This window comes from Equus caballus, chromosome 1 (assembly GCF_041296265.1).
Source record: "Equus caballus isolate H_3958 breed thoroughbred chromosome 1, TB-T2T, whole genome shotgun sequence".
Classification (NCBI taxonomy): Eukaryota; Metazoa; Chordata; class Mammalia; order Perissodactyla; family Equidae; genus Equus; species Equus caballus.
In genome coordinates this window covers 97,560,403-97,576,358 of record NC_091684.1, presented here as the reverse complement: position 1 = coordinate 97,576,358, position 15,956 = coordinate 97,560,403, and the positions used below count along the sequence as shown (strand labels likewise).

At 44.0% G+C, this 15,956-nt stretch overlaps 1 protein-coding gene across 4 annotated transcripts; it reads left to right on the top strand.

Annotated features, from left to right (window-relative positions):
* Nucleotides 1-336: 336 nt before the first annotated feature.
* Nucleotides 337-13,536, top strand: GHITM (growth hormone inducible transmembrane protein). 4 transcript variants are annotated; one of them, XM_023636094.2, is made up of 9 exons: nucleotides 337-457; nucleotides 2,074-2,238; nucleotides 3,418-3,517; nucleotides 4,698-4,809; nucleotides 5,637-5,778; nucleotides 8,576-8,684; nucleotides 9,834-10,022; nucleotides 10,465-10,636; nucleotides 12,105-13,536. In XM_023636094.2, exons 2-9 carry the CDS (start codon nucleotides 2,110-2,112, stop codon nucleotides 12,187-12,189), a joined length of 1,038 nt encoding a protein of 345 aa, XP_023491862.1. In that variant the 5' UTR covers nucleotides 337-457; nucleotides 2,074-2,109; the 3' UTR covers nucleotides 12,190-13,536. The 4 variants fall into 4 exon arrangements, with proteins under 4 accessions (XP_023491862.1, XP_023491791.1, XP_070117865.1 ...); XM_023636023.2 differs by having other exon boundaries at nucleotides 402-551; XM_070261764.1 differs by having other exon boundaries at nucleotides 451-703.
* The last annotated feature ends 2,420 nt before the right edge of the window (nucleotides 13,537-15,956 follow it).

Here is a 15,956-nt window from a genome sequence, read left to right as displayed (position 1 = left end):
ACCTTCAGCATCAGACCCGAGAAGCCGGTTGGCCCCGGTCTCGAACTGTTCATCTCGCCAGACATTCCTGACAAGGCACAAAAAGGCGACAAGACGAAAGGAACACGGCGACAGAATAAATCTTAACTCGCACGCTATCCTCTTTCAATTTTCAAATAACCTTTGTAACTGCTGCAAGTGAAACTGTCGAGACCAAAAACAAGGACGAGATCCGTTACCCATCGCTAATAGGGCCGAAACACCTTCGCTGCCCGCACCCAAAATGGACGTCCACTGTGACGCTCCCAACAATCCTCCCCCGGCCCCGCCCCTCCAGCACGGAACCCCTCCTCCCTCCTGTGCCCGCCCTTCCGGCAGGGATCTGCTCATGATTGGCTGCTGGTGGGGGGGTGGGGTCCTGCGCTTCGCCGGATGTTACGTCACACAGTGAGCGGGAGGGTCTGCGCGCGCGCAGATGGTAAGCAGTAGGTGGAGGGTCGAGGGAGCTGTAAGCGTCTGCGCTTCGTGGGCCCGGAAGGGGAACTGCGCGGTCGCGGGGACCGGGGCCTGAGGTACGGCTCCCCGGGGCCCACGGGCCCCCGAGCACCGCCGTCTTCCAGGCTGCCGCCGCGCGGGGCCCTAGGCGCCTCTGCGGAGGGCAGGCAGTGGCGGCGCTCCCGGCCGCATCGCGGCCTGGTGGCGCGTCAGGGTCGTCATCCTACGGGTAACCGGGCAGCGGGGCGGCGCGGCGGCGCCCGCGGGCCGGGAGGAGGCTCGGCTCGCTGTCCGCTTCCCGCTTCCCCGGGCCGCGAGTGCTGAGTCACACCGGCCGTGTCGCCGCCCTGCAGAGGGGGCGCGCTGGAGGCGGGGTCGGTGGCGAACGGGCTGCCTGGGTCTGGCGGCGGGGCCGGTGGCGAGCGGGCTGCCTGGGGGCTGGCGGCGGGGCCGGTGGCGAGCGGGCTGCCTGGGGGCTGGCGGCGGGGCCGGTGGCGAGCGGGCTGCCTGGGGGCTGGCGGCGGGGCCGGTGGCGAGTGGGCTGCCTGAGTCTGGCGGCGGGGCCGGTGGCGAGCGGGCTGCCTGGGCATGGAGGCGGGGCCGGTGGCGAACGGGCTGCCTGGGGGCGGAGGCGGGGTCCTTGTCGGAGTCTGGGGGGCCTGGTGTCCCGCGCATCAGCTCCCAGAATCCTCTTGGGTCGGCAGTCGTTCCCACTGCAACTGAGGCACCCGGCTCTCAGGTCAGGTCAGACCCTGGTAGAGGCGAGATGCGAGCTGGGCCCCTGCGCAGTGGGTGTGCCCAGGTCTGAGATGATGTAAGGGCAGGAAAGTGCTGGAAGGACTCGCTGTTCCCCCAAAGGACAATGGCCCGTGTCCACGCCTCGCAGAGCCGGAAGGACGCTCAGATAGGTCTTTTTAAGCAGGAATTCTTAGCTTTTGGGTGCCAGTTAAAATGCCCATTCCCGTGTCCGTTCCTAGACGTTGAATCATTAGGACCAGAGTAAGACCCAGGAATATGCATTTTAAGATGCATCCAGGGGCTTCATTACCTCGTATATTTTTATGTCATATCTTGACGGGGTGTGATATTTGGCACGTTTAGCAGGAGTTTATGGTCTTTGGTTTCCATCAATGTCTCAGCCTTGCAATGCAGTGTGTCCTCAAAGAGTTACTCATGTCTTCCTGGGATGACATTTTTCCTCTGCTCAAGAGTTGGAGAGGCATCTTTTAAATTTTACTGTTGAATGCTGGTATAAATTTTAAGCCAAAGCCACATTTGTAAAAGCCAGCACCCTCGCTGTACTTCTCTTAAGATCTCAGCATCCACTCTGTGTTAGACACGTGTCACACAGAGTCCTAATTCTTGTTACTGTTCGAACTGGCTTTATACCTGTTTTGGTGACCCTTCCTAAACTGGGTTCTGCTGCGGGATGGATTTCTTGAATTACCAAGGGACAAGCAGAGGATTTGTCATTAACGTTTAAACAGGTCACTTTATTCCACCTTTTCTACTGAAAGATGATTGGCCTGTTCTTGTCTCTGGATCCTCTTTCTCCTTCCCTGAGTTGGTTAATGTGTTATTTTGTCTCTGTCTAACCAGCATTTCAGATCTGCTTGGTGAACCTGGTGCACCACCATGCTGGCCGCGAGACTCGTATGTCTTCGGACGCTCCCTTCCAGGGTTTTCCACCCAGCTTTCACCAGGGCCTCCCCTGTTGTGAAGAATTCCATCACAAAGAATCAATGGCTCCTAACACCCAGCAGGGTAAAGATAATCTGTCTGTGTCTGTGTCTTGTCTGTCTGTCTGCCTCACCCCCCTCCCCCTCTCCCTCCCTCCCTCCCTCTCTCCCTCTCTCCCTCTCTCCTTCTCTCCTTCCCCCTTCTCCCCTCCCCCCCTCTTTCTCTCCCTCCCTCTCTCCCCCTCTCTCCTTCCCCCTTCTCCCCTCCCCCCCTCTTTCTCTCCCTCCCTCTCTCCCTCCTTCCCTCTCTCCCTCTCTCCCTCCTTCCCTCCCCCCCCAAGCCATTTGTTTGACAGAGTGATTTACTGAAACAGTTATCTGTGATAATGTCCCACATCAGCTCCTTCTTCCCGTTAGTTTTGTATCATTCTGTTCCATCCTTATCGTATCACTTGTGAAGGAGAAAAAGAACTCCTGTAACTTTTTCTTTACTCACAGCTCTTAGAGTTTCTCATTCAGAGTTTAGAGTAATTTGTGAGGGGTTGAGTGCGGAGTGATACACCGGAGAGATGGTGGAGCCTATAGTCGAAAGCTGAAGAACCCAGGAATATTATTACCAGTTGATCAGTAGCTTATTAGTTAGGTACTGAATAGGTCATTTCAGCTCTTGTTTAGAGAATGGCAAAATAAAATGTCTGATTAAGTTCCTTTTATAATAGATTTCTCCGCTAGCCTTCAAATTAGGAGCATAAAGTTTGAAATGTGAGGTTGATGAGCTACAAGAGACAACTGTTTTCCTCTTAACTGTTCCACTGTTGAAAAAGAAGTGAAATAGAGGTCGTAGTCATCCCTCCCTTTGGAGGATGTGTTAGGGAAAGAGACTTTTCTTGAGCTCTTTTCCCAGACAAAAAAATGTGACTAATGCTTATCAAATACATGTTTTTAAAAAGTTAACGTTTAAAATATAATTCTAGAGATAAAAATAAAATCTGTAGTTTATGAAATAAACAGTTATTTTGAAACTTAAACTAAGAAGTTAAGCTGTAATGAATTAACAAACTCCTTTGAAGATAGAGCACAGATAGGGTCTACCTATACTTTTTTAGATCAGCTAACATACTTTCATAGTGAAATTACATACATAGAAAGTACCAAATTACTTTATACATGGTTTTCTAGTATATCAAGATCCTCTGTTTTATCTTATTGTTAACATTTCTGTTTTGGTGTGGGTGGCGTGTGTCTTTGTTTTCATGTGTGTCAGGAATATGCCACCAGAACAAGAATTGGGATCCGGCGTGGGAAGACTGGCCAAGAACTCAAGGAGGCGGCGATGGAACCGTCGATGGAAAAAATATTTAAAAGTAGGTGGCAAGGTGCCTTGTCAGTGTAGTAGGTAGCGCCTCAGTCTCATAAAAGTAGGTGGCAGCCTGCAGTTCTTAAACTGGAGTGAGTGGGTATGTTTTAAGAGGTCCCTGAGCAGCCTCCTAAAATATACGCAAACTTGTGTATTAGTGCATTTTCCAGAAAGAGATTCTAAAAGATACAACCTGTTAAGGAGGTTCATTAAAGTTGCATAGGATCTTCATTCAGGCATATGATAATTGTGTATGTTTCAGGTCAAGAGTAAATCACCAAAACATAGATGCTGATAAAGGCCTAGATGTTGAAGAAGGGCCCTCTCCACTGACTGCCCACAGAGGACCTCTCAGAAGGCAGTACCCTAGTGAAGTCTGTTTGGTTCAGTTTGGATTTCAGCTTTCCGAATTCAGAAATTAGATTGTTAATCTACCCAGAGCCAGGCCAAGAGCCCTGCTGCTCCTTAAGCACCTTGCAGAGTCTCCGTTTCTCATAATGGTAGAGAGCCCTAATCCATATCCCTCAAGGCGTTTCTTTCTGGTTACTAAATTGGCCCTCTAAACCAAATTATGAATCAGACAGCAAGAGCATAGTAACGTTCTTGGTGAACAGATTAGACTAAAGGGAGTAAAATGTTCTATGAATACCTCCCTCTAGTTCCAGTCCATAAGCTATTTCTTTCTTGGTACGCCAAAACAAGAGCACCTCCCTTGACTCTGCTGCGTAAACACTGATGACGTTTTTTTCTTCAGTTCCTTTTTTCCTTGACTCCATGTAAAGCGTCGTCTTTGTCAGTGGCACTTTAGACACAGTGTGGGATGACTTAACAGTTCTTTCTCGTCTTTACTTTCTACGACTGTCAGGAGAACACACCCCAGACTTTTATGAGTAAAGTAACATGTATCACAGAAGTATCCTCCCATCCACAGATATACTGCCTCCTCAAATTTTACTGGAGTAATTGTAGGTTAATCAGGCCTGATCCTTTTTCTGCTATTATTACACCTACGTTTCAGCCGTGACCTTTTTTATTTGTCACCTAATTTTGAGACAATTTCTATATCCCTGTAAGTACTAATTATAGCTGTTACAAAGAAGTGTGGGATGTGGTTTGATTTACCATCAGCATTTTAATTTAGTCAAGACATGACGGTGTTAACGTGCGCTTCCTCCTGTGTCCTGCAGTTGATCAGATGGGAAGATGGTTTGTTGCTGGAGGGGCTGCCGTTGGTCTTGGAGCGTTGTGCTACTATGGCTTGGGAATGTCTAATGAGCTTGGAGCCATTGAAAAGGCTGTGTAAGTAAATTGCTCCCGAACAATTCCAGCCTTAAAGGTTCCAATTTTCTTCCTGTCCTTATCTTTTGCCACTGTTAGACTTTTAGAATGTTTTATGTGTAGTCTTCTAACTGTGTAGCAGTATACGTGAATAAAAATAGACTCTTATTTTGTACATATACAAATGGAATACTACTCAGCCATAAAAAAGACAAAATCGTGCCATTTTCGATGACATGGATGGACCTTGAGGGTATACTAAGCGAAGTAAGTCAGCTGGAGAAAGATAAACACCACATGGTTTCACTCGATGTGGAAGATAAATAGAGATAAACAGAACAGATTAAGAGTTACAAGAGGGGAAGGGGATGGGAGAGGGTGAAAGGGGTAAAGGGCACATATGTATGGTGATGGATGAGAACTAGACTATGTAGGTGGTGAGCATGATGCAGTCCGTACAGAAACTGAAATTTAACAGTGTACACCTGAAATTTACACAATGTTGTAAGCCAGTATAACCTCAAGAAAATAATAAAAAAGGCAATAGAATTTCTTGTTTCCTTTGCCTGTATTTATTGAAACCTAAATAAAAATCTTTTACCAAGGTTATATGTGTTTAAACAAAGAGAAAAGGGTTTGCTTTGTATGTGTGCCAAGTGCTCGCTCGTATGTTTTACATCATTTAATTGTTACGGTAGCTCCAATGTATGCATCGTTTCCATGGTAAATGAGGTGAATAACATATAGAACAGCAAAGTGCTATTTCCCAATGTCTCCCATCTAGTAAATCATTCAACCAAAATTCACATCCATAATCCTGTAAATTAACCATGTTGTGTTTCTTACAGAATTTGGCCTCAGTACGTGAAGGACAGGATCCATTCTACCTATATGTACTTAGCAGGAAGTATTGGAGTAACAGCTTTGTCTGCCCTGGCAGTGAGCAGAACTCCTGCTCTTATGAACTTCATGATGAGAGGCTCATGGGTGGTAAGTCGGCTTGTTTTTGGTTTCCTTTGTCACTAAATATCAAAGATTAGATGAAAAATATTAGGGGGTATTGAATGGAAAGAGTACTATGTTGAAAGTTTTCGTTCAAATAACATGAATTATTAGTGCAGCTGAGACAAAGTAGGAAGTACATTCTGAGGTAAGTCAGCTGCTGTTTGTTGAATATGTATTTTAATAGCAGCAAAGGAGTGGGAGACCAAACTTACAGGAACGTCCTACTTACCTGGCAGGAGATGAGAAGCAGCCTCTATTTTGTAGCAGCTTACTAAAAGATAAGGCAGATGGAAAAGCATCTTAAAGGTCAGTGGAAAACCGCTGTCACAAAAACTCAAGCGTTTTGTACTATTAAGAGTAGATAGTGCTGCCACAATTATTCAGAATTTCTCGTCCCTATATAAGGTTTTGTATTCATTGAGTGTTTCTTGATCATTTGTTGTTTGGCTAGATACCAAAAAATTGTTTCAGATTTGGTTTCTATTTTTCTATTATCTGATTGAAGAGATGAACTGGAATAAGTGGTAAAGGATGTGCTGTAAGAAGTAGAAAGTGTAAAATCAGTTGAAAGACTATTTGTCTTGAATTGGTAGGGCAGTTCCATGAAGGAGACGTTTATTTCATCAGGGTCGTTGAAGGTTATTAGCATTTTTTATTTTAGGAGAGGACAAGAGCAGTTCAAGTTTGTAAAACAGCTTGAGCAGAGGAGGTAATCATTAAAAGTGACTTTACAGTCCTGTTAGAGTGAGGTTCCAGTGTTTGAGGTCTGAGTGTGAAGAAGACACAATTAGAAAGGGACTGGTTGGCTCCCAAGCTGAGGAGAGTGCCTCAGCAGTCAGAGGCCATTGCAGGTAGTGGAACAGCAAAAATACAGTTGTGTTTGAGTTTCAAGAACTAATGTGGAAGAGACAAGCAGCATCTGTACCAGCCTTGCCTTTGCAAGATCTGAAGTGAATGATGCTGAAGACTAGAGCAGTGAGTGTGAGAGTGGAAGGGCAGGGGAGATGGGAGAGTTCATATAATGCTTATAGGTTCCTATGGCAAACCGTTTCTCCCCAGAGGGAGCCCAAGTCCATTGTCTTCCTACTGTAGTGTACTTGCCAAGAGGAGAGCCATTTACAGTAGCACAGCCGTTTGGAGCCCTTGGTATTCTTAGGATCTTGCTTCTCAGGTGGACGTCATGAACTCCTGGCCTAGAGGGTCATGAAGGCACAGAATAAGCCTGGTGCATTCCCACCAGGAATGTCGGTTTTAATCAGAGGTAAATAAAGCAATGCTTTTTTGATGAAGCAAACATGGCTACACGAGAAAGATTAAAATGTGCAAAAGAGTTTAGCCTCTCAAAGAAGACTTCAAAGACGCTTTGTGCTTGGGCTGTGTTTTCAGCCTCCTGTGGGCATAAGATTACTCTCACCTGCTGTTCGGGCTAGTTAAGTGAAGTTGTTTGGAAAGTCAGACAGATGCTACAGAGAGGAAGATGAAGCCATGAGGGGTGACCTCATTTGCAGGGATGAGGGCAGAGTTTGTACCGAGTGCTTTTGGGACAGAGGAGAGGCATCTGAATTACTTACTGCTCGTGGCAGCTAGGCTACCTGTCAGAAAAAGTTCCCAGAACAGGAAGTAATCCTTGAGTAAGTCGACCAGCTGGGAAGGAGGTATAGGCCCAGTGAACAGCATGAAAGACGCATGAGACTGGACGTGTCTGCAGCCCGCCAGTCAGCACAGCTGTAGAATGTGGAAAGGGAAAAGGCAAAAATGGAACTGGATCATGGAGGACCTTAAAAGAAAAAAATAGGATTCTGGTAAATATTCTGAAAACGCTTTCCGCAGAGATGTAAGTAGTCGTCCTTAGTAATCATTTCTCCATTGGAAAATGGTAGAGTAGAACCCAGGGTGCTTTTCTGTAGTAATGTGGGTGAAGGGTTTCCATTCTCAGCAGACAGCAGTTGTCTTCGTCTGTGCCTCACACAGGTTTACCCTTCAGATGCCTGGGGTCAGACCGGTGATGCAGATGAGTGAGGCAAGCCTGGTGTGTCACAGGCGGTATTGGCATCTAGAGAAAGCCTTGCCAACTAAAAGCAGTCACGTGCAATTGTTTTTGAATAGTTGGGAAACAAAGCATCTGCCTGATTCTGTCCAGAGGCTGCAAGTTTGTACTTTCTGTTTTAAAGTTCCTGAAGGTCATTATCATCTTCTTCCATTAGATACACTTCTTCCTTGTTATACGCAAGGAACATTTAAATGTTACAGCAGTGGAGGTGTAAGATAGGCAGAGAAAAGGGATGAGGACCAGGTCAGCAGAAACTGGGAGGACAGAGACTAGACTCTTAGGTCTTGTCTTCTCCATGGGCTTCTATTTTTCAGGCTTTTCATTTAGCAAACATAGAATTCGAGGCAATTTGCTATATATAAATTTTTTTTAAAAATTCTATTTGTGCTAATACCAAAATAAATATAATTAAAAATAATCATTCCGGGATTCTTAAAGGGGTTTTGTTTCACCTCTGTCTGACAAAAATAAAATTTTAGGATGATGGTGTCAAAGCTCAGCTCATTCACTTTAAGTTGTCTGCAAAACTTTATGTATGGCAGTAGGGGGCACTCTTGCTAATTTAGCAAACTAAAGTAAACCCAAGGCCTTTAATGTGCTAGAAAAATACAGGATTCAGCTTATTTTCTTTTTAAATATGGTTTATTGAAGGGACTAACTGAACTTGGAACTTTTGGGTTCTATTTTGTTGTTGTAGAGGATTGATTTTTCTTAGTAACATGTGTCTTTCAGACAATCGGTGCAACTTTTGCAGCCATGATTGGAGCTGGAATGCTCGTGCAGTCAATACCATATGACCAGAGCCCAGGCCCAAAGCATCTTGCTTGGTTACTCCATTCTGGTATGTTCTAATTTTAAATTGCTATTAAATAACCTTGAATACTACCTTTTCTGGTGGTTCTTCACCGTAAGTGGCATGTACATAATTTAATTAAGCCTCATGTTTAGAAACGCAGTTTTCTGTACTTACTACAGGTTGTATTATTGCTAGACCTCTACTCTGAAAAGTTAATGATTCTGAGACCATGGGCATCCCCAGCGTTACACCTGCCCCCTGTGACAGTCTAGGGTGTGCAGAGATTTCCTTTTATGTATTTTCTCTAATACCAGGAGGATTTCAAATCTGATACAGAATCGTTCTTGTTATGTATCTTTAGAAAAATGAAAAACTGAGGGGTGGAGAAGAGAAGGAGAAGGTAAGACATTTGAAAGAATAGGAGTCGAGGTTTTGGCAGTGGAGCATTGAGACAAAGCAGTAAAAAAGGGGCCAGCCTGGTGGCCGTTTGGTTAAGTTCGCATGTTCCACTTTAGCAGCGTGGGGTTCATTGGTTCAGATCCCAGGTGTGGACATGGCATCGCTTGGCAAATCATACTGTGGCAGGCATCCCACATATAAAGTAGAGGAAGATGGGCACGGATGTTAGCTCAGGGCCAGTCTTCCTCAGCAAAAAGAGGATTGGCAACAGTTAGCTCAGGGCTAATCTTCCTTAAAAAAAAAAAAGAAAGTATTGAAAAATCTCTGAATAACCTCCTGTATTTTAAGATTAGCATCATGTGCTCATTCTCTTGTTTCACTTTGTCCCTTTTTGGCAGCAGTAGGTTTGACCTTGAGTTACTCATTTTAAGCTTTTTTATCTCAGTTCTTAGATATATGAATATTGTTCTAAAGACTAGTGGTACACTCAGCTCTAAATAATGAACAACCTAGAATTTGAGGACGTTACTAAAAATCTAGATTATTGTTTGTACTTGTGAGCTGTGACTGTTTGACTAGGAGTAGTGTTACTGTTGTGATTTAGAGTTTGGAGAGCCCCAAGTTTTGGTGGTGGAATTTTTGGGGTAGTATTACCCAATGGGGGGAAGGCTTTTTGTAATCATGTTGTTTAACAATAAGGTATAACACGTACAGATGGCATGTTAGTTAGCAGTGACATTTTCCCTTTGGTGGTTATTTAGTGAATACTCATCTGACCTCTTGCTCTTCTTCCAGGTGTGATGGGTGCTGTGGTGGCTCCGCTGACGATATTAGGGGGGCCTCTTCTCATCAGAGCTGCCTGGTACACAGCAGGCATCGTGGGAGGCCTCTCCACAGTGGCCATGTGTGCGCCCAGTGAGAAGTTCCTGAACATGGGTGCACCCCTGGGAGTGGGCCTGGGTCTCGTCTTCGTGTCCTCACTGGGTAAGCCACTGTGCCTTAACACTTGGTTCTTGATGTCCTAAAATCATCGGACATACTCAGGTATCCTAGTGCAGGGAATTTATTAGGAGTCGTTTTTAAAAGTTGTTTAAAAGATGCAAGCTCATGTGCCTGGATTTTCTTATTTGGCATCTTGGTAAACCATTGTCGGTTTTACCAGAGACATCTAGAATGGGGAACTGGGTCTAGAGAACATGAAAATTGCTCTGATGTGGGAGCCTTCCTGTACTCTGGGCAGTGACCCACTACAGGAAAGAGTATCATGGATTTTGAACTGAATGTACATAAAATTGGTGCCTGTTTTCAGTTAGACATTTTCTTATCTGTGCAGAATACCAAAAAAATTTAAGTAGTGTTAATTATAAATCCAGTAATAGAAAAGTCCTTTTTCAAAAAAACCTTTTTTTTCCTATTTTGACTCCAGGATCTATGTTTCTCCCACCTACCACTGTGGCTGGGGCCACTCTGTACTCAGTGGCGATTTATGGCGGGCTAGTTCTCTTCAGCATGTTCCTTCTGTATGACACACAGAAAGTCATCAAGCGTGCAGAGCTGGTGCCAGCATATGGAGTTCAGAAGTATGATCCCATCAACTCGTAAGTAGTCTTCCCTTTGTTAGGTGAGGACGTGAGGATATTTGTGTTATGTTGGCATGTTTCGTTTTATGGCTGTATGAGTTTCCTAGGGCTGCTGTAACAAATTATACACTGTGGTTTCAGAGAACAGAAATTGATTCTCTCTGTGCAGGAGGCCAGAAGTCTGAAATCAAGTGTCATCTGGGTTGGCTCCTTCTGAGAGCTCCAAGGGAGACCTTCTTCCGTGCCTGCCTCCTAGCTGGTTGTTAGGGCCCGCAGTCCTGGGCGTTCCCTGGCTTGTAGATACATCAGTCCAGTCGCCACATCTGTCTTCCTCCCTGTGTCTGTCTCTTCTTAGAAGGACACCAGTCATATTGGCTTAAGGCTCACTCTACCCCAGTATTACTGCACCTTTGTTTGTTTATTTGTTGGTGAGGAAGATTGGCCCTGAGCTAACATCGATTGCCAATCTTCCTCTTTTTGCTTGAGGAAGATTGTTGCTGGGCTAACATCTATGCCAATCCTCCTCTATTTTTGTATGTGGGATACTGCCACAGCCTGGCTTGATGAGCAGTGTGTAGGTCCACACCTGGGATCCAAACCCACAAACCGTGGGCCACCGAAGTGGAGCATATGAACTTAACCACTACGGCACATGGCTGGCCCCTACTTCATCTTAGCTCGCAGCTTAATTTTACCCCTTTTTTGTTAATTAGCCCGTGATGCTCATGTTGGTCATTTAATCTTTTTAGTAACTTATATTTAACAGACTTTAAAACTGAAGAAATGTGTTAATCAAGTATTTGTTGGAAAGTATACATAATTGACTTGAAATTTTTAATAGAAAAGCCTATTTTATTCAAGATTGGAAACAATATGAAAATTCCGTTTTGGAATTCAGCTTCAGCTGATACTAAGTGTTCTATAATAATGCTTTTTTCCTTTTCTTGGCCTCTCCATCAAAGTAGGTTATTTTATTTAAACAATTTTCCTGATTTTCATGGTGGCTATCATATTTTTTAAAGTAATTTGTTTCTCTTTCTTTAAAGCTAAAGCTTAGTGTAATTGTTTTTAAATGCTGCTGTAGGGCTTACAGGTTTGTAGCAGGCTTTGGTTGGGAGGGTTGTGCGGGTGGGCTGTATTTAAAATCGCCAGACTTGTGTCTAACACCTTTTGTGAAGGTGTTTCTTCGGTTTTGTTTTGATTATATCATTGTCAACCAGTTTTTTCCCAAAAGATACTAAGTGTCAGAGGGTAGAATAATGATTTTTTTTATAACTACTCTTTAACATTTAAAAGATTAATCTTCTAGAAGAAAATCTTGACTATTTTCCAGTCTCAGGCATCCCTAGTTGGCTTTTTTTAGTTTCCATTTCATATACCGGGACACATAATCAGCATTGCTTTTTTCTTTTCTAGTTTAAGAAATGGTTTTTGTCATTGTTATTAGAATTACATCACGTATGATGGGCGTAATTTTATTTTCTAGGATGCTGGGAATCTACATGGATACATTAAATATATTTATGCGAGTTGCCAGCATTCTAGCAACTGGAGGCAACAGAAAGAAGTGAAACGACTCGGCCTCTGAGTTTGTACACCGGATATCGTGCTTGTGTGATAGGGGCGGACATTCATTACATAGTTGGCTCAAGCAGCTTCCCTTGACGTGTAGAAGTTAAGAACTTGTCAACATGGTTCAGATGTTCCAGTGATACGATGCTTCAGGTCTGCTTGTACTTCCGGAGAATAAATTCAGTAATTCTCTTCCAGATAAGCACATCCATTTCCAATTCTCATGTTTTGAGTAATTCTAAAATGTTTTAATGAATGTGAAAACTAAGGTTTGCGCTGTGAGAATTTGTGTTTTATGTATTTTTAAATTTATCTGGTTATGTGAAAATTAGCAAGCTTGTGTTTACCTGCATATTTGGAGGAATGCCGAGTATTAACAAGTAATGTCCTAAGGGGCATAGAGGTTCGGCACAGGGACCAGGGAGAAGGGAGCCACCTGCTCTGTTTCTTTGACTGCTTAGAACTTAGCGCTCGGGTAGCTGGTGGGGAGCCAGTGAGAGGGAAACAGTCATTGCCATGTCCGCGTTCCTCTGCTGAGCGGACCGAAGCTGTGAGCGTGAAGCTGACAGGGATGACTCAGTCTGCTCTCCTGGCTCAGCCTGGGCTTGAGCGCTCTCTGCAGCGGAGCCTGAGCCTGCTTGGCTTCTTGTTTGACGTTGTCCCACAGTCCAGAATGTTGATCATGTGGAGGATTCCTGGTCTGTAATACATGTTACATACGTGTGTGTGTGTGTGTGTGTGTGTGTGTACCTTTTACTTTTGAATCTGCTAAAACAAAATATCCTTAACTTTTCTCAGGACAAAATATTCCCAGCATGAAATTGTTGTATTTTCAAGTATGCAAATAGTATGTTTATAATTGCTGAGTTATTTTGCATATTTATTGAAATGTTTAATAGAATACATGCTTGCCTTGCTCATCTCTTCAAGCTTTGAAGCTTTTATCAGAAAAGCCTCTTTGTGGCTTACACTTGAGATTATGAAAGCAGTTTTTCTCCTAAGACTGTTGGTTTCTTGTGTTCCCTCTCAGACTAAGCACTGAAAAGGAGAACTAGTCTTTCTTCATGGACTACACAATAAAAAATGCAGTGGGGGAAGTGCTTTGCTAGAGTTCCCCAGCAGAGTTTCCCTTCTCTCCTGCACACACCATCACTGAACTCGTGAGGTTTGTAGGGTTTTTGATACAGAAGAGTTACTTTTGGAAGTTCTTAATGAATGAATGAAGTGTATATGATTATTGAGATTGGCGTTCTTGGCAAATATTATAGTAATCCAGAAATAACTATTCTAACCGCCTCAGATCACATAGGATGCTTGTTTCTGAAAGAATAAAGGTTCCAGCCCGATGGGTGATTGGTCTGTAATTTTTCCAAGTGAACCATATTCCTTATACCGTTTGAATAGGGGGTGTGTTCCAGAAAGCAGCTTGCTTTTTCACCAGTATAGAATAAACAGTGCATCTTCTTATGACTGGTGCTTAGAGCTAGTCTCCCCTTTTTTGAGCCCCAGCTCTTCCGCTTACTTTTTATATGACCTTGGGCAAATTAATGTGTCTGTGTCCATTTCCTCATCTCATACCTCATAGGGTTAAGGTTAATGTGTGGGCCCTTAGTAAGCACTATATAAGTTTTAGCTGCTGTTGCTGGTTTTTTGGGGGGTTTTTTTCCTTAAGAAAAATTTAAGTGGCAAGCTTCTATTTTTCCCTTCTCTACATTACTCCCTGAACAATACCAGTATAATCTTTAAAGTGAAATCTTAAAAGATCTGTTGTCTTTAGTCAGGTTTTGAACCCAAAGTTTATGTTCTTGTGTTTGGATGGTATCACACGCAAAACAAAATGATATAATTCCAACAATGAGTATCAGGCAGAGGTTTATCTAGAAAATCAAAGGGTTTTTTCCTCTAATGACCTAGTATTTTATTGCAACACTTTCTCTGACTTTGTTAAGACAATGAAGACTTCAGTATAAAAGGTGAGTTAATATATAAATGGCAAATTCCTATATAATATTATACTAGATCTAAAGTGAGAAAAAAAATCACTAGTTCCGTGGCTCCTGTAAACATAGCACTGGTGGTTTTTTCCTCATAACCCACAGGGAAGAGTGAAGACCTGCAAATGGATGGGTTAAGGCAAAGAAGAATATATCCATTTCTTATTTTCTAAAACATCATCTGACATGTTAAAAGGATAACTAAGATGTATGGTTAAAAATAATCACATAAAGGGGCTGGCCCCCTGGCCGAGTGGTTAAGTTCGCGCACTCCACTGCAGGCGGCCCAGTGTTTCGTTGGTTCGAATCCTGGGCGCGGACATGGCACTGCTCTTCAAGCCACGCTGAGGCAGCGTCCCACATGCCACAACTAGAAGGACCCACAACGAAGAATATACAACTATGTACCGGGGGGGCTTTGGGGAGAAAAAGGAAAAAAATAAAATTAAAAAAAATATTAAAAAAAATTTTTTTTTTTTAAATAATCACATAAAAGGCCCTTCCGATTGGGTTAGAATGGTTTCTAATGAACATTCAATCAGAAAACATCAGTGTATCAGGCACCATGCTAGCTGGACCCAGTAGAGACTATGATAAATAAAAGTCACTGCCTTTTAAAGCCTAGCAACCCCCTGTAAACACAACCATGGTCCATTGTGTTGAGTGTCAGGAGAGAAGGGAACAAAGTTGAAATGTGAAAGAGTAATGAGTTTCCAGGATGTGCCGGGGGGTCTTCAAGAGTAAACAGTAGTTACGGCCCATGAAAAAGGCAGGAGGGCACTTCATACAGCATAAGCAGAGAGATGGGGAAGACTGTAAGAAAGGAAAGTTCCCTCGAAGCCGGATTTCCTGCTCCCAATGGGTATGTGTTCTGTGCCGAGGGCCCTGAGCCCTTAAATATTTTCTGTGCACCTCAAAATGTTAGAGCCTGGGGAGAAAGGCATATTTCTCTTAAGATTGTTCATCTGGATGCGATGTGTCCATGTTAAAGCTCCTGAAACTGATACCCAGGATTTGTATCATTCTAGTAGGGTCCAGATATGCTGGCAACAGGATTGAGGTAAGTTTTGTGTGTGTTGTGCGCTAAGCCCTTTACATGAACTAGAACATTCCTTCCTGTGGTTCCCATTTTGTGGAGGAGTAAACCGAGGCCCACAAGCTTGATCTTTGCACAGGGTCTTCTGGCTGGGCAGGGTGAGGTAGTGGAGTTGAAACTCCTAACCAGTCATCCTCGGCAGGTTGTGTGAGTGCCGTGGGGCTGACGTCCTCTGAGAATCACAAGAGCACTGTGCAGATTAAATGGTCAGGCTGGGATCTACTGAAGATACCTGGAACATTAGAATTCTAGTGTTTATCAAAAGGGCTTGGCCTCAGTGTCTGAAGGACAAGTGGTACTGCGAGTCCTTTTCTGTATTCCTCAGTCCACTTGCAGCTACAAATCAAACCTTTTTTTTGTGGAGTGGGGGCAGATTAACTCTGAGCAAACATTCACTGCTAATCCTCCTCTTTTTGCTGAGGAAGACCGGCCCTGAGCTAACATCCGAAGAACCCATCCTCCTCCACTTTATACGTGGGACGCCTGCCACAGCATGGGTTGCCAAGCGGAGCCATGTCCACACCCCGGATCTGTACTGGCAAACCCCAGGCCGCCGAAGCGGAACGTGTGCACTTAACCGCTGTGCCACCGGGCTGGCCCCCAAACCATTTTTTTAAGGTTGATATAATCAGCAGGATGGAATCCTCCCTAAATGTACTCCATGAGCTAGTACTCA